Source organism: Salvelinus fontinalis, unplaced genomic scaffold, assembly GCF_029448725.1.
Source record: "Salvelinus fontinalis isolate EN_2023a unplaced genomic scaffold, ASM2944872v1 scaffold_0687, whole genome shotgun sequence".
NCBI classification, from domain to species: domain Eukaryota; kingdom Metazoa; phylum Chordata; class Actinopteri; order Salmoniformes; family Salmonidae; genus Salvelinus; species Salvelinus fontinalis.
Window position 1 is genome coordinate 52072 of NW_026600896.1, and position 18676 is coordinate 70747.

The window sequence follows — 18676 nt, forward strand, 5'->3', positions numbered from 1 at the left end:
GACATATCAGTCTTCTCCATGGATGGTAGGGTAGACATATCAGTCTTCTCCATGGATGGTAGGGTGGACATATCAGTCTTCTCCATGGATGGTAGGGTAGACATGTCAGTCTTCTCCATGGATGGTACGGTAGACATATCAGTCTTCTCCATGGATGGTAGGGTGGACATATCAGTCTTCTCCATGGATGGTAGGGTAGACATATCAGTCTTCTACATGGATGGTAGGGTAGACATATCAGTCTTCTCCATGGATGGCAGGGTGGACATATCAGTCTTCTCCATGGATGGTAGGGTAGACATATCAGTCTTCTACATGGATAGTAGGGTGGACATATCAGTCTTCTACATGGATGGTAGGGTGGACATATCAGTCTTCTCCATGGATGGTAGGGTGGACATATCAGTCTTCTCCATGGATAGTAGGGTGGACATATCAGTCTTCTCCATGGATGGTAGGGTGGACATATCAGTCTTCTCCATGGATGATAGGGTAAACATATCAGTCTTCTCCATGGATGGTAGGGTGGACATATCAGTCTTCTCCTCCATGGATGGTAGGGTGGACATATCAGTCTTCTCCTCCATGGATGGTAGGGTGGACATATCAGTCTTCTCCATGGATGGTAGGGTGAACATATCAGTCTTCTCCATGGATGGTAGGGTAGACATATCAGTCTTCTCCATGGATGGTAGGGTAGACATATCAGTCTTCTCCATGGATGGTAGGGTGGACATATCAGTCTTCTCCATGGATGGTAGGGTGGACATATCAGTCTTCTCCATGGATGGTAGGGTGGACATATCAGTCTTCTACATGGATGGTAGGGTGGACATATCAGTCTTCTTCTCCATGGATGGTAGGGTAGACATATCAGTCTTCTCCATGGATGGTAGGGTGGACATATCAGTCTTCTCCATGGATGGTAGGGTAGACATATCAGTCTTCTCCATGGATGGTAGGGTGGACATATCAGTCTTCTCCATGGATGGTAGGGTAGATATATCAGTCTTCCTCTCCATGGATGGTAGGGTGGACATATCAGTCTTCTACATGGATTGTAGGGTGGACATATCAGTCTTCTCCGTGGATGGTAGGGTAGACATATCAGTCTTCTCCGTGGATGGTAGGGTGGACATATCAGTCTTCTCCATGGATGGTAGGGTAGACATATCAGTCTTCTCCATGGATGGTAGGGTGGACATATCAGTCTTCTCCATGGATGGTAGGGTAGACATATCAGTCTTCTCCATGGATGGTAGGGTGGACATATCAGTCTTCTCCATGGATGGTAGGGTGGACATATCAGTCTTCTCCATGGATGGTAGGGTAGACATATCAGTCTTCTCCATGGATGGTAGGGTAGACATATCAGTCTTCTCCATGGATGGTAGGGTAGATATATCAGTCTTCCTCTCCATGGATGGTAGGGTGGACATATCAGTCTTCTCCATGGATTGTAGGGTGGACATATCAGTCTTCTCCATGGATGGTAGGGTAGACATATCAGTCTTCTCCATGGATGGTAGGGTGGACATATCAGTCTTCTCCATGGATGGTAGGGTAGACATATCAGTCTTCTCCATGGATGGTAGGGTAGACATATCAGTCTTCTCCATGGATGGTAGGGTGGACATATCAGTCTTCTCCATGGATGGTAGGGTGGACATATCAGTCTTCTCCATGGATGGTAGGGTGGACATATCAGTCTTCTCCATGGATGGTAGGGTGGACATATCAGTCTTCTCCATGGATGGTAGGGTGGACATATCAGTCTTCTCCATGGATGGTAGGGTGAACATATCAGTCTTCTCCATGGATGGTAGGGTAGACATATCAGTCTTCTCCATGGATGGTAGGGTAGACATATCAGTCTTCTCCATGGATGGTAGGGTGGACATATCAGTCTTCTCCATGGATGGTAGGGTGGACATATCAGTCTTCTCCTCCATGGATGGTAGGGTGGACATATCAGTCTTCTCCATGGATGGTAGGGTAGACATATCAGTCTTCTCCATGGATGGTAGGGTGGACATATCAGTCTTCTCCATGGATGGTAGGGTGGACATATCAGTCTTCTCCATGGATGGTAGGGTGGACATATCAGTCTTCTCCATGGATGGTAGGGTGAACATATCAGTCTTCTCCATGGATGGTAGGGTAGACATATCAGTCTTCTCCATGGATGGTAGGGTAGACATATCAGTCTTCTCCATGGATGGTAGGGTGGACATATCAGTCTTCTCCATGGATGGTAGGGTGGACATATCAGTCTTCTCCATGGATGGTAGGGTGAACATATCAGTCTTCTCCATGGATGGTAGGGTAGACATATCAGTCTTCTCCATGGATGGTAGGGTAGACATATCAGTCTTCTCCATGGATGGTAGGGTGGACATATCAGTCTTCTCCATGGATGGTAGGGTGGACATATCAGTCTTCTCCTCCATGGGTGGTAGGGTGGACATATCAGTCTTCTCCATGGATGGTAGGGTAGACATATCAGTCTTCTCCATGGATGGTAGGATGGACATATCAGTCTTCTCCATGGATGGTAGGGTGGACATATCAGTCTTCTCCATGGATGGTAGGGTGGACATATCAGTCTTCTACATGGATGGTAGGGTGGACATATCAGTCTTCTTCTCCATGGATGGTAGGGTAGACATATCAGTCTTCTCCATGGATGGTAGGGTGGACATATCAGTCTTCTCCATGGATGGTATGGTAGACATATCAGTCTTCTCCATGGATGGTAGGGTGGACATATCAGTCTTCTCCATGGATGGTAGGGTAGACATATCAGTCTTCTCCATGGATGGTAGGGTGGACATATCAGTCTTCTCCATGGATGGTAGGGTGAACATATCAGTCTTCTCCATGGATGGTAGGGTAGACATATCAGTCTTCTCCTTGGATGGTAGGGTGGACATATCAGTCTTCTCCATGGATGGTAGGGTGGACATATCAGTCTTCTCCGTGGATGGTAGGGTAGACATATCAGTCTTCTCCATGGATGGTAGGGTGGACATATCAGTCTTCTCCATGGATGGTAGGGTGGACATATCAGTCTTCTCCATGGATGGTAGGGTGGACATATCAGTCTTCTCCGTGGATGGTAGGGTGGACATATCAGTCTTCTCCGTGGATGGTAGGGTGGACATATCAGTCTTCTCCATGGATGGCAGGGTGGACATATCAGTCTTCTCCATGGATGGTAGGGTGGACATATCAGTCTTCTACATGGATGGTAGGGTAGACATATCAGTCTTCTCCATGGATGGTAGGGTGAACATATCAGTCTTCTCCATGGATGGTAGGGTGGACATATCAGTCTTCTCCATGGATGGTAGGGTGGACATATCAGTCTTCTCCATGGATGGTAGGGTAGATATATCAGTCTTCTCCATGGATGGTAGGGTGGACATATCAGTCTTCTCCATGGATGGTAGGGTGGACATATCAGTCTTCTCCATGGATGGTAGGGTGGACATATCAGTCTTCTCCATGGATGGTAGGGTGGACATATCAGTCTTCTCCATGGATGGTAGGGTGGACATATCAGTCTTCTCCATGGATGGTAGGGTGGACATATCAGTCTTCTCCATGGATGGTAGGGTGGACATATCAGTCTTCTCCATGGATGGTAGGGTGAACATATCAGTCTTCTCCATGGATGGTAGGGTAGACATATCAGTCTTCTCCATGGATGGTAGGGTAGACATATCAGTCTTCTCCATGGATGGTAGGGTGGACATATCAGTCTTCTCCATGGATGGTAGGGTGGACATATCAGTCTTCTCCATGGATGGTAGGGTGAACATATCAGTCTTCTCCATGGATGGTAGGGTAGACATATCAGTCTTCTCCATGGATGGTAGGGTAGACATATCAGTCTTCTCCATGGATGGTAGGGTGGACATATCAGTCTTCTCCATGGATGGTAGGGTGGACATATCAGTCTTCTCCTCCATGGGTGGTAGGGTGGACATATCAGTCTTCTCCATGGATGGTAGGGTAGACATATCAGTCTTCTCCATGGATGGTAGGATGGACATATCAGTCTTCTCCATGGATGGTAGGGTGGACATATCAGTCTTCTCCATGGATGGTAGGGTGGACATATCAGTCTTCTACATGGATGGTAGGGTGGACATATCAGTCTTCTTCTCCATGGATGGTAGGGTAGACATATCAGTCTTCTCCATGGATGGTAGGGTGGACATATCAGTCTTCTCCATGGATGGTATGGTAGACATATCAGTCTTCTCCATGGATGGTAGGGTGGACATATCAGTCTTCTCCATGGATGGTAGGGTAGACATATCAGTCTTCTCCATGGATGATAGGGTGGACATATCAGTCTTCTCCATGGATGGTAGGGTGAACATATCAGTCTTCTCCATGGATGGTAGGGTAGACATATCAGTCTTCTCCTTGGATGGTAGGGTGGACATATCAGTCTTCTCCATGGATGGTAGGGTGGACATATCAGTCTTCTCCGTGGATGGTAGGGTAGACATATCAGTCTTCTCCATGGATGGTAGGGTGGACATATCAGTCTTCTCCATGGATGGTAGGGTGGACATATCAGTCTTCTCCATGGATGGTAGGGTGGACATATCAGTCTTCTCCGTGGATGGTAGGGTGGACATATCAGTCTTCTCCGTGGATGGTAGGGTGGACATATCAGTCTTCTCCATGGATGGCAGGGTGGACATATCAGTCTTCTCCATGGATGGTAGGGTGGACATATCAGTCTTCTACATGGATGGTAGGGTAGACATATCAGTCTTCTCCATGGATGGTAGGGTGAACATATCAGTCTTCTCCATGGATGGTAGGGTGGACATATCAGTCTTCTCCATGGATGGTAGGGTGGACATATCAGTCTTCTCCATGGATGGTAGGGTAGATATATCAGTCTTCTCCATGGATGGTAGGGTGGACATATCCGTCTTCTCCATGGATGGTAGGGTGGACATATCAGTCTTCTCCATGGATGGTAGGGTGGACATATCAGTCTTCTCCATGGATGGTAGGGTGGACATATCAGTCTTCTCCATGGATGGTAGGGTGAACATATCAGTCTTCTCCATGGATGGTAGGGTAGACATATCAGTCTTCTCCATGGATGGCAGGGTGGACATATCAGTCTTCTCCATGGATGGTAGGGTGGACATATCAGTCTTCTACATGGATGGTAGGGTGGACATATCAGTCTTCTCCATGGATGGTAGGGTAGACATATCAGTCTTCTCCATGGATGGTAGGGTGGACATATCAGTCTTCTCCATGGATGGTAGGGTGGACATATCAGTCTTCTCCATGGATGGTAGGGTGGACATATCAGTCTTCTCCATGGATGGTAGGGTGGACATATCAGTCTTCTCCATGGATGGTAGGGTGGACATATCAGTCTTCTTCTACTGACAGACTGACTGTAGTTCTCTGTTGTCCAGGGTCAGTCCTGGTGTCTGGGGCGTATGATAGAACAGACTGACTGTAGTTCTCTGTTGTTGTCCAGGGTCAGTCCTGGTGTCTGGGGCGTATGATAGAACAGTGGCTGTGTGGAACATGGAGACCCTCTGCAAGACCCTGGAGTTGAAGGTAGCTTCATGTCCTGCTTTAGACACATGTTAAGGCAAACAGGTGTGTGTGTTTCATACAGGTGTGTGTGTGTGTTTCATACAGGTGTGTGTGTTTCAAACAGGTGTGTGTGTTTCATACAGGTGTGTGTGTGTTTCATACAGGTGTGTGTGTTTCAAACAGGTGTGTGTGTTTCAAACAGGTGTGTGTGTTTCATACAGGTGTGTGTGTGTTTCATACAGGTGTGTGTGTGTTTCATACAGGTGTGTGTGTTTCAAACAGGTGTGTGTGTTTCAAACAGGTGTGTGTGTGTTTCATACAGGTGTGTGTGTTTCAAACAGGTGTGTGTGTTTCATACAGGTGTGTGTGTGTGTTTCATACAGGTGTGTGTGTGTTTCATACAGGTGTGTGTGTTTCAAACAGGTGTGTGTGTTTCATACAGGTGTGTGTGTTTCCAACAGGTGTGTGTGTTTCATACAGGTGTGTGTGTTTCATACAGGTGTGTGTGTTTCATACAGGTGTGTGTGTTTCATACAGGTGTGTGTGTTTCATACAGGTGTGTGTGTGTGTTTCATACAGGTGTGTGTGTTTCAAACAGGTATGTGTGTTTCAAACAGGTGTGTGTGTTTCATACAGGTGTGTGTGTTTCATATGTGTGTGTTTCATGTGTGTGTGTGTGTGTGTGTGTGTGTGTGTGTGTGTGTGTGTGTGTGTGTGTGTGTGTGTGTGTGTGTGTGTGTGTGTGTGTGTGTGTGTGTGTGTGTGTGTGTGTTTTTTGCTTACCCTAGGGACATGCAGATTGGGTGACAGATGTGGCAATCAGTGCTGACAAAAAATGGGTGGCCTCAGCTTCCAAGGTACAAACACACACACACACACCTCAATGTCATGTCCTATCCCTAGTTAATACACACCTTAATGTCATGTCCTATCCCTGTAGGTCACAGTTAATACACACCTCAATGTCATGTCCTATCCCTAGTAAATATACACCTCAATGTCATGTCCTATCCCTAGTAACTATACACCTCAATGTCATATCCTATCCCTGTAGGTCACAGAATATGTCTCTTTTGTTACCAATCCATTTTGCATCACCATAAATATTGCTATGTGTCCCTTTGAAGGACACCACTGTCAGGTTGTGGAATATAGAGAACTCTGAGGAGATACCTGCCGTTATTGAGACCAGGAAGGCTCAGGGAATGGGCTATCATATCCTCCAGGTTGGTAATGGGACCACACACTGCTACCTGGTAGATCAGCATTATATGTAGAGTGAGACCTGATCCTAGATCACCACTCCTACCCTGAGACCTGATCCTAGATCACCACTCCTACCCTGAGACCTGATCCTAGATCACTCCTACCCTGAGACCTGATCCTAGATCACCACTCCTACCCTGATCTCTGATCCTAGATCACCACTCCTACCCTGATCTCTGATCCTAGATCACCACTCCTACTCTGAGACCTGATCCTAGATCACCCCTCCTACCCTGAGACCTGATCCTAGATCACCACTCCTACCCTGAGTCCTGATCCTAGATCACCACTCCTACTCTGAGACATGATCATAGATCACCACTCCTACCCTGAGAACTGATCCTAGAAAGGCACTCCTACTCTGAGACCTGATCCTAGATCACCACTCCTACCCTGAGACCTGATCCTAGACCTGATCCTAGACCACCACTCCTACCCTGAGACCTGATCCTAGATCACCACTCCTACCCTGAGACCTGATCCTAGAAAGGCACTCCTACTCTGAGACCTGATCCTAGATCACCACTCCTACTCTGAGACCTGATCCTTGATCCCCACTCCTACTCTGAGACCTGATCCTAGATCACCACTCCTACCCTGAGACCTGATCCTAGACCACCACTCCTACTCTGAGACCTGATCCTAGATCACCACTCCTACCCTGAGACCTGATCCTAGACCACCACTCCTACTCTGAGACCTGATCCTAGATCACCACTCCTACTCTGAGACCTGATCCTAGATCCCCACTCCTACTCTGAGACCTGATCCTAGATCACCACTCCTACCCTGAGACCTGATCCTAGATCACCACTCCTACCCTGAGACCTGATCCTAGACCACCACTCCTACTCTGAGACCTGATCCTAGATCACCACTCCTACCCTGAGACCTGATCCTAGAAAGGCACTCCTACTCTGAGATCGTTTGTGAATAAGGAAGATTATTTTGGTGACACTGTTTTGGTGAACCTAATCCAGTCTTGTCTTTCAGTGTGAGGAGTGTGGAAAGGCTTTCTCCATTTCCCGACTGGAGAACTCCGACTTGGTCACAAAGTGTGTGTTCTGCCGATTGAAGACAGAAACCAGATCCCATCTTCAACCTCCTCCTCTGTCGTCTAGTGTTCTGTCGATTGAAGACAGAAACCAGATCCCATCTTCAACCTCCTCCTCTGTCGTCTAGTGTTCTGCCGATTGAAGACAGAAACCAGATCCCATCTTCAACCTCCTCCTCTGTCGTCTAGTGTTCTGCCGATTGAAGACAGAAACCAGATCCCATCTTCAACCTCCTCCTCTGTCGTCTAGTGTTCTGCCGATTGAAGACAGAAACCAGATCCCATCTTCAACCTCCTCCTCTGTTGTCTAGCGTTCTGCCGATTGAAGACAGAAACCAGATCCCATCTTCAACCTCCTCCTCTGTTGTCTAGCGTTCTGTCGATTGAAGACAGAAACCAGATCCCATCTTCAACCTCCTCCTCTGTTGTCTAGTGTTCTGTCGATTGAAGACAGAAACCAGATCCCATCTTCAACCTCCTCCTCTGTTGTCTAGCGTTCTGCCGATTGAAGACAGAAACCAGATCCCATCTTCAACCTCCTCCTCTGTTGTCTAGTGTTCTGTCGATTGAAGACAGAAACCAGATCCCATCTTCAACCTCCTCCTCTGTTGTCTAGTGTTCTGTCGATTGAAGACAGAAACCAGATCCCATCTTCAACCTCCTCCTCTGTTGTTTAGCGTTCTGTCGATTGAAGACAGAAACCAGATCCCATCTTCAACCTCCTCCTCTGTTGTCTAGTGTTCTGCCGATTGAAGACAGAAACCAGATCCCATCTTCAACCTCCTGCTCTGTTGTCTAGGAATTGAATGTATTATTTTATAATGCTTGTATGTTACTGTATATAACTAAGTCCTGTGTTTATGGAGTATTATATCCTGTTAAAACTGTATTTGTTGATTGATTTTGTCAGACAATAACTAAAGTATCACTGCATCGCAGTGCTAGCTGTGCCACCAGAGACTCTGGGTTCGAGTCCAGGCTGTAGCAGCCGGCCGGGAGACCCATGGGGCGGCACACAATTGGCCCAGCGTCGTCCGGGTTAGGGGAAGGTTTGGCCCAGCGTCGTCCGGGTTAGTGGAGGGTTTGGCCCAGCGTCGTCCGGGTTAGTGGAGGGTTTGGCCCAGCGACGTCCGGGTTAGTGGAGGGTTTGGCCCAGCGTCGTCCGGGTTAGGGGAGGGTTTGACCGGCAGGGATGTCCTTGTCCCATCGTGCATTAGCGACTCCTGTGGCGGGCCGGGCGCAGTGCACGCTGACCAGGTCACAAGGTGTTTCCTCCGACACATTGGTGCGGCTGGCTTCCGGGTTAAAGTGGGCATTGTGTCAAGAAGCAGTGCGGCTTGGTTGGGTCGTGTTTCACGGCTCTCGACCTTCACGTCTCTCGACCTTCGCCTCTCCTGAGTCCGTATGGGAGTTGCAACGATGAGACAAGACTGTAACTCCCAATCGGATACCACGAAAAAGGGGTAAAAAAATATGTAATAAAATAAAATAGAAATATCTAAAGTTTCTATCTATTGTGAGTCTTTCTCTGTGGTGAACACACACCTGGAGTCTAGGACAGCTATGGTAGAGAACACACCTGTAGTCTAGGACAGCTATGGTAGAGAACACACCTGTAGTCTAGGACAGCTATGGTAGAGAACACACCTGTAGTCTAGGACAGCTATGGTAGAGAACACACCTGGAGTCTAGGACAGCTATGGTAGAGAACACACCTGGAGTCTAGGACAGCTATGGTAGAGAACACACCTGTAGTCTAGGACAGCTATGGTAGAGAACACACCTGGAGTCTAGGACAGCTATGGTAGAGAACACACCTGGAGTCTAGGACAGCTATGGTAGAGAACACACCTGGAGTCTAGGACAGCTATGGTAGAGAACACACCTGTAGTCTAGGACAGCTATGGTAGAGAACACACCTGTAGTCTAGGACAGCTATGGTAGAGAACACACCTGTAGTCTAGGACAGCTATGGTAGAGAACACACCTGTAGTCTAGGACAGCTATGGTAGAGAACACACCTGTAGTCTAGGACATCTATGGTAGAGAACACACCTGTAGTCTAGGACAGCTATGGTAGAGAACACACCTGGAGTCTAGGACAGCTATGGTAGAGAACACACCTGTAGTCTAGGACCTGTAGTCTCAGCTGTTCCACTGGTAGAACCCTGTTAATATAGGGGCTGGCCCAGCAGGTCCACTGGTAGAACCCTGTTAATATAGGTACTGGCCCAGCAGGTCCACTGGTAGAACCCTGTTAATATAGGTACTGGCCCAGCAGGTCCACTGGTAGAACCCTAGGCAATAACTTAACCTTGGTAACATTCGCAGATTACATTATATTTTAGATTTTTTTTGTGGTAATTAAATAGAATTTATTTAGAATTTATCAGAATTAATTTCCTATAAATAGTTTTAACAGCACCGTGTATTCTGGAGTCAAAGTGAAAAAATGCGGCAGCACGACACCTCAGATCAGTATGTATTATTTTAATATTATTCTATTTGTTCCTCTGCATTGTTGGTTAGGGCCGTAAGCATTTCACTGTTACTCACCTGTTGTTTACCAAGCATGACACAAATACATTCTGATTTGACACATAGGTTGAGTCTGGGGCGACTATGACCGAACACCAATGTCCGAGCTTGTAAATGTTTGAAATGTAAACTATGGGATCAATATTGCTTAATTTATGTTCTGCAATGAAGCTCACTTGAGTAATTAACTAAAGACACAACACCGTCTGAAATGTAAATCGCCGATTTACATTCACTCGTTATCAAAATTTGAGATATAGATCATTGAAATATAAAGCCTTTTTTCATGTGCATAATCACCGGCGCCGTGGCTTAGTTGGTTAAAGCGCCTGTCTAGTAAACAGGAGATCCTGAGTTCGAATCTCAGCGGAGCCTTTTGTGAACTATTTGTAAAAGGCCAGGCACCACTTGCTTATTAATGCATCTACCTATTTTGAGATTTGTTGGTATTTTGGTCAAATTGATATTAGTATTTTCTAAAAGTAAACATAAAAACGTCAATTTTCTTTATTTTCCCATACTACCATCATCCACATTTTTAACCACTTTAAAATGGAAATACACCAATAATTGCACAGCTCACGACATGAAATTACACATAATGTAAAAACCCATTTCATTCATAGAGAATGTTTCAAACTGGACTATCTATAGTAACTTATTTTGAATAGATGGTGATTGGGTCTAAACAGGCGTTTGGTAGTCTACATTCAGTGTACTTGTCTTTAGCTTCCATTTCCCGACAGTCAGACGCCCCCTTATATCTTCCCACAACCCAACACAGACTCCCCGTTATGTTTCTCCGTTTCAGAACCATCTGAATTCACCACATGTTGTGTGGTTATACTTACATATATTCTCCAGACTTGCCCAGAGAGAATTGTTGATAGGTTGTTAATTTTTTTATTCTAAATAACATTTTCGTTGGAAAAATGCGCCAAAAATGCATTTAACGTTACATGGACTAGTATTTTTCAGACATAAATATGAAAAAAAAAGTATTTATCCGCTATGTGCTCTGGACAAGTCCGGTGTTGGAGTGTCTTAAGTTAAAATGAAACTAACATTTTTAGGCTGACGTCATCCAGTTTCCAGAAACATTTACTTTCGCGATATGCAAATATTGCATATTTAACGTTATATCGCCTCATTTGCATATTTTAATAAAATATATCAGAAAAGTTGTAATACGAAAAAGTTTTATGTTTGTGTCAATATTCAACTGGTAAAACCTGATTGTGACATGATGAAAAGGGAAAAAAACGACCTTTTGAGAATATGGTACATATTCCCCGTTTCACATTGTACCAACAGTAAAGACATTTACCCTTTTATTTCCATCACGACTCGGCGGCGCTGTGGCTTAGTTGGTTAAAGCGCCTGTCTAGTAAACAGGAGATCCTGAGTTCGAATCTCAGCAGTGCCTTTTTGTGACGGACCCACCACCTCTTCTCAAGGATCTCCAAGCTTTGACAACGGTGACGACAAAGATAGCTCCCTGCCTTCCCGCTATCCAACCAGGATGATGTGTTGTAGAAAATTACATGGTCCATCATTTTAGTAACTAATTAAACCGAATTTAAGTTAAACAGGGCGAATACCAAGAGAGTAATCAAATCAAATCAAATGGTATTTGTCACATGCTGAATACAACAGGTGTAGTAGACCTCACAGTGAAATGCTGAATACAACAGGTGTAGTAGACCTTACAGTGAAATGCTGAATACAACAGGTGTAGTAGACCTCACAGTGAAATGCTGAATACAACAGGTGTAGTAGACCTCACAGTGAAATGCTGAATACAACAGGTGTAGTAGACCTCACAGTGAAATGCTGAATACAACAGGTGTAGTAGACCTCACAGTGAAATGCTGAATACAACAGGTGTAGTAGACCTCACAGTGAAATGCTGAATACAACAGGTGTAGTAGACCTCACAGTGAAATGCTGAATACAACAGGTGTAGTAGACCTTACAGTGAAATGCTGAATACAACAGGTGTAGTAGACCTCACTGTGAAATGCTGAATACAACAGGTGTAGTAGACCTCACAGTGAAATGCTGAATACAACAGGTGTAGTAGACCTCACAGTGAAATGCTGAATACAACAGGTGTAGTAGACCTCACAGTGAAATGCTGAATACAACAGGTGTAGTAGACCTCACAGTGAAATGCTGAATACAACAGGTGTAGTAGACCTCACAGTGAAATGCTGAATACAACAGGTGTAGTAGACCTCACAGTGAAATGCTGAATACAACAGGTGTAGTAGACCTCACTGTGAAATACTGAATACAACAGGTGTAGTAGACCTTACTGTGAAATACTGAATACAACAGGTGTAGTAGACCTTACTGTGAAATACTGAATACAACAGGTGTAGTAGACCTCACTGTGAAATGCTGAATACAACAGGTGTAGTAGACCTCACAGTGAAATGCTGAATACAACAGGTGTAGTAGACCTCACTGTGAAATGCTGAATACAACAGGTGTAGTAGACCTCACTGTGAAATGCTGAATACAACAGGTGTAGTAGACCTCACAGTGAAATGCTGAATACAACAGGTGTAGTAGACCTCACAGTGAAATGCTGAATACAACAGGTGTAGTAGACCTCACAGTGAAATGCTAACTTACAAGCCCTTAACCAACAATGTAGTTAAGAAAAATAAGTGTTAAATAATAAATAGATAAGTAAAATATTTAAATTAGAAAATAAAAGTTAAATAATTAAACAGTAACAGTAAAATATAAAGTGAGGCTATATACAGGGGCACGCCCCCCTGACCACGCACCCCTGACCACGCACCCCTGACCACGCACCCCTGGGCACGCACCCCTGACCACGCACCCCTGGGCACACCCCCCTGACCACGCACCCCTGACCACGCACCCCTGGGCACGCCCCCCTGACCACGCACCCCTGGGCACGCCCCCCTGACCACGCACCCCTGAGCATCAAGGGCATCTTGACTGGCAGCTTCTCCACCTGGTATGGCAACTGCTCAGCCTCCGACCGTAAGGCGCTACAGAGGATAGTTCGTACAGCCCAGTACATCACTGGGGCCGAGCTCCCTGCCATCCAGGACCTCTATACCAGGCGGTGTCAAAGGAAGGCCTAAAACATTGTCAAAGACTCCAGCCACCCAAGTCAAAGACTGTTTTCTCTGGTCCCGCACGGCAAACGGTACCAGAGCGCCAAGTCAAAGACTGTTTTCTCTGGTCCCGCACGGCAAACGGTACCAGAGCGCCAAGTCATAGACTGTTTTCTCTGGTCCCGCACGGCAAACGGTACCAGAGCGCCAAGTCATAGACTGTTTTCTCTGCTCCCGCACGGCAAACGGTACCAGAGCGCCAAGTCATAGACTGTTTTCTCTGCTCCCGCACGGCAAACGGTACCAGAGCGCCAAGTCATAGACTGTTTTCTCTGGTCCCGCACGGCAAACGGTACCAGAGCGCCAAGTCAAAGACTGTTTTCTCTGGTCCCGCACGGCAAACGGTACCAGAGCGCCAAGTCATAGACTGTTTTCTCTGCTCCCGCACGGCAAACGGTACCGGAGCGCCAAGTCTAGGTTCCAAAAGGCTCCATAACAGCTTCTACCCCCCAAGCCATGAGACTGCTGAACAATTAATCAAATGGCTACCAGGACTATTTGCATATCCCCCCCCCCCCCCCCACCCCTGCTGCTACTCACTGTTTATTACCTATGCCTAGTCACTACCCCTACCTACATGTACATATTACCTTAATTACCTCGACTAACCTGTAGCACCTCGGTATCGGTACCTCCTGTATATGGCCTCTTTATTGTTATTTTATTGTGTTTACTTTAGTTTATTTAGTAAATATTTTCTTAACTGTCATTTAAAAAAAAAATGCATTGTTGGTTAAGGGCTTGTCAGTAAGCATTACACTGTAATGTCTACACCTGTTTTATTTGGCGCATGTGACAAATAAAAAATGTATTTTATTTTTTATATTTAATAGAATCACTGGTGCGAATATGCAATACCACCATCCGGCCATTCGGGGGCAGGATTTGACGACAACATTATAACGACGTATTCAACGAAGACCTCCCTGCACGGGATGGGGGAAAAAACATTATTCAATTCAAAGAAGGATCTGCTCGGACATACCAAACTGCAGCGACTACAACAACTAAGATTTAGGTTCAACTTAAATATGACAGACAAGGCGTAACTGCACGGTAAATGATCACTGCACCATTGTCCACTTTCATGCACAGGATAGTGCATAAAGGGAGATGAAAATACTCGACTGTGTGACGGCGAATAATAAACAGCTATAAACACCGAACAGTCCAAACCGGAATAAAGGACGTGACAGTCGTAAGTGCCTTTGTCTTCTGTCTCACAAACGCAGAGACTTTTCCCTTCCTTTAGGATATAAATCAAAGCGGAAACCAAAACGAGCCGTTGAAGCAGAGACCGACGATGTACGATCACATCTCCTCTTTTCACTGTAACACATTGTCCTAGTGGGCTGCGTCTGAGGAGCGTATTAAGCGTTTTTTTTTTTTTACGCTACAAACACAATTTACCCACGTCCTAGTTATTTATTTATTTTTCTACAGAAAGGGGACTTGAGTTCATGACATCTGCAAAGGTCACGGGAAATATTCGAAGGCTATTGCTACAGATGTTACGGAAATTACCCCCAAGATGACAAAAGAACGACCTGGGCTGCTGGAATGATGGATCGGATTGGAGCGCCGGCGTTTCTCCTGGTCATATGGATATTAATACGGTTCGCTTTGGTCTGTGTAGGTCAGTAGTCTTATTCAGACATATTGTTTGTTTTTGTTGTGTTCCATTTGAATGTTTTCTGATACTGTAGTGGTTTCCCGTTGGATAATATTCTGCGTTGATCTAAAACTTTGTCATATTTACAAAACACATCATTTTAAAATCAGGTGTTGTTCAGCTGCTGCTGCGTTTGGACGCAGACTCCGTTGTTCATTTCCTTGTCCTGTTCTATAAACACAGACTAATAAAGCTCGTCTGAGTTAGCTGATAGTTCGGGTATTTCTATAGGCAGAACCAGAACCAAACAATGTGGGTTTTAATAGTATTGGAATGTTGTGTGATTGATGCTTCCCTAGAGATGGATCGTCGTTGCTATGGCCGTGTCTGTTCGTTGTGGTCCATCTGCTACATGTACCATGACGGACGTTCATTGATTTCTACTGAGAAATTATAGTCTTAGTTTGTAAACATGGGTCCCCTGTCAGTTGATGGTGTTATGTGCAAACACACACACACACACACACACACACACACACACACACACACACACACACACACACACACACACACACACACACACACACACACACACAAAGACACACACACACACACACACACACACACACACACACACACACACACACACACACACACACACACACACACACACACACACACACACACCAAGACTCAGCATCGATACCGCAGATCCGCTGACTATCTGCATTACATCATTGCTCGTGCCCTGCATCAATCCCTTAATGTATTGCTCTAGTGCAGATGAAAACAGAGAAGAGGTTAGTCTGGCTACAAGCCAGCCCACAGACACAGAGCAGAGGGTAGTCTGGCTACAAGCCAGCCCACAGAGCAGAGGATAGTCTGGCTACAAGCCAGCCCACAGAGCAGAGGATAGTCTGGCTACAAGCCAGCCCACAGAGCAGAGGGTAGTCTGGCTACAAGCCAGCCCACAGAGCAGAGGGTAGTCTGGCTACAAGCCAGCCCACAGAGCAGAGGATAGTCTGGCTACAAGCCAGCCCACAGACACAGAGCAGAGGATAGTCTGGCTACAAGCCAGCCCACAGACACAGAGCAGAGGATAGTCTGGCTACAAGCCAGCCCACAGACACAGAGCAGAGGATAGTCTGGCTACAAGCCAGCCCACAGACACAGACCAGAGGATAGTCTGGCTACAAGTCAGCCCACAGACAATTGGCATTATGCAGATTGAGCCTCAGTAACGTTAGTATAAGTCACATGGTTACCAGGAAAAACAACAAAGCTCTTTACTACGTCTACAGGTAACGTCACTGCATTGAAACTGAATGTCAGAGGAAGCACAAGCAGAACACAAAGACAGTTAGCATTGAAAGATGAATCCTCTATATGTGTTTATTATAGTGGAATGATTAGCCACTGTGCTACTATGGTCTATTGATAAGCTGTGTCTCTGTGTCTGAGCAGACATCCTCCTTCCTCTGCTACCTCAGGAGGCTGCTGCCCCGCCTCCATTCCTCACCCTCCCCCTCCTCCCTCCTCCTCTCCAGGCCCACGGGGCCCCTGGTTACAGAGGTGGAGGTGTGAACTGAAGGGATCATTATGGAGATACAGAGTGGTGTGTGTGTGTGTGTGTGTGTGTGTGTGTGTGTGTAGTGTGTGTGTGTGTGTGTGCGTGTGTGTGTGTGTGTGTGTGTGTGTGTGTGTGTGTGTGTGTGTGTGTGTGTGTGTGTGTGTGTGTGTGTGTGTGTGTGTGTGTGTGTGTGTGTGTGTGTGTGTGTGTGTGTGTGTGTGTAGTGTGCGTGTGTGCGTGTGCGTGGGTGTGTGTAGTGTGTGTGTGTGTGTGTGTGTAGACCTGTAGTTAGTCCCCTCTCTTTACCTGTCTCACAAAGAGGCACCCTGACCCCCTCCTTCTCCTTCGTACAGAAACAGATATAGAGAGGCTTCCTCTTACCTTATTAGGAAGCAACCTCTTACCTCCACAAGGGGATGTTTCCTTTATCTACAAACTATAGACAGTAACTGAAGCAGAGACAGAATGCTGACAACTGTTTGGTTCAAAGTTAGAATCTGGTGTTTTCATTAGAAGTTCTCTAGCCATCTGCTTTACAGGTGAGCTGATCCTCTCTGTGTCCCCTGTTGTCATATATTAACTACCACTGTCCTCTCTGTGTCCCCTGTTATCATATATTAACTACCACTGTCCTCTCTGTGGTGTTAGCCATGTTATAACCTGGTACTTCCTGTATATAGCCATGTTATTACCTGGTACTTCCTGTATATAGCCATGTTATAACCTGGTACTTCCTGTATATAGCCATGTTATTACCTGGTACTTCCTGTATATAGCCATGTTATAACCTGGTACTTCCTGTATATAGCCATGTTATTACCAGGTATTTCCTGTATATAGTCATGTTATTACCTGGTACTCCCTGCATATAGCCATGTTATTACCTGGTACTCCCTGTATATAGCCATGTTATTACCTGGTACTCCCTGTATATAGCCATGTTATTACCTGGTACTCCCTGTATATAGCCATGTTATTACCAGGTACTTCCTGTATATAGTCATGTTATTACCTGGTACTTCCTGTATATAGCCATGTTATTACCTGGTACTTCCTGTATATAGCCATGTTATTACCTGATACTCCCTGCATATAGCCATGTTATTACCTGGTACTTCCTGTATATAGCCATGTTATTTCCTGGTACTTCCTGTATATAGCCATGTTATTACCTGGTACTTCCTGTATATAACCATGTTATTACCTGGTATCCCTGCACATTGACTCAGTACTGGTACTCCCTGTATATAGCCATGTTATTACCTGGTATTCCCTGTATATAGCCATGTTATTACCTGGTACTCCCTGTATATAGCCATGTTATTACCTGGTACTCCATGTATATAGCCATGTTATTACCTGGTACTCCCTGTATATAGCCATGTTATTACCTGGTACTTCCTGTATATAGCCATGTTATTACCTGGTACTTCCTGTATATAGCCATGTTATAACCTGGTACTTCCTGTATATAGCCATGTTATTGCCTGGTACTTCCTGTATATAGCCATGTTATTACCTGGTACTTCCTGTATATAGCCATGTTATTACCTGGTACTCCCTGCATATAGCCATGTTATTACCAGGTACTTCCTGCATATAGCCATGTTATTACCTGGTACTTCCTGTATATAGCCATGTTATAACCTGGTACTTCCTGTATATAGCCATGTTATTACCAGGTACTTCCTGTATATAGTCATGTTATTACCTGGTACTCCCTGCATATAGCCATGTTATTACCAGGTACTTCCTGTATATAGTCATGTTATTACCTGGTACTTCCTGTATATAGCCATGTTATTACCTGGTACTTCCTGTATATAGCCATGTTATTACCTGGTACTCCCTGCATATAGCCATGTTATTACCTGGTACTTCCTGTATAT

The 18676-nt window shown here is 45.5% G+C and overlaps 1 protein-coding gene, 1 long non-coding RNA gene and 2 other non-coding genes across 8 annotated transcripts in view; all 4 read left to right on the forward strand.

Annotated features, from left to right (window-relative positions):
* The window catches only part of LOC129847052 (WD repeat-containing protein 88-like), a 51058-nt gene extending 41646 nt beyond the window's left edge, over positions 1 to 9412 (forward strand). For 2 of the 3 annotated variants that reach the window (XM_055914827.1, XM_055914826.1), the window contains exons 8-11: positions 5528 to 5610; positions 6378 to 6446; positions 6717 to 6815; positions 7849 to 9412. In XM_055914827.1, the coding sequence (XP_055770802.1) occupies positions 5528 to 5610; positions 6378 to 6446; positions 6717 to 6815; positions 7849 to 8037 (440 nt within the window). In that variant the 3' untranslated portion in view covers positions 8038 to 9412. The remainder of the gene's footprint in view (positions 1 to 5527; positions 5611 to 6377; positions 6447 to 6716; positions 6816 to 7848) is intronic. The other variant, XM_055914828.1, reaches the window with a different exon arrangement.
* Positions 9413 to 10748: 1336 nt separating this feature from the next.
* Positions 10749 to 10822, forward strand: trnat-agu (transfer RNA threonine (anticodon AGU)). The gene has a single exon. It is a non-coding gene; the product is annotated as a tRNA-Thr (tRNA).
* Positions 10823 to 11799: 977 nt separating this feature from the next.
* trnat-agu (transfer RNA threonine (anticodon AGU)) lies at positions 11800 to 11873 on the forward strand. The gene has a single exon. It is a non-coding gene; the product is annotated as a tRNA-Thr (tRNA).
* A 2619-nt stretch (positions 11874 to 14492) lies between these two features.
* The window catches only part of LOC129847053 (uncharacterized), a 32975-nt gene continuing 28791 nt past the window's right edge, over positions 14493 to 18676 (forward strand). For all 3 annotated transcript variants that reach the window (XR_008758370.1, XR_008758371.1, XR_008758372.1), the window contains exon 1: positions 14493 to 15241. This is a non-coding gene — a long non-coding RNA (uncharacterized LOC129847053). The remainder of the gene's footprint in view (positions 15242 to 18676) is intronic.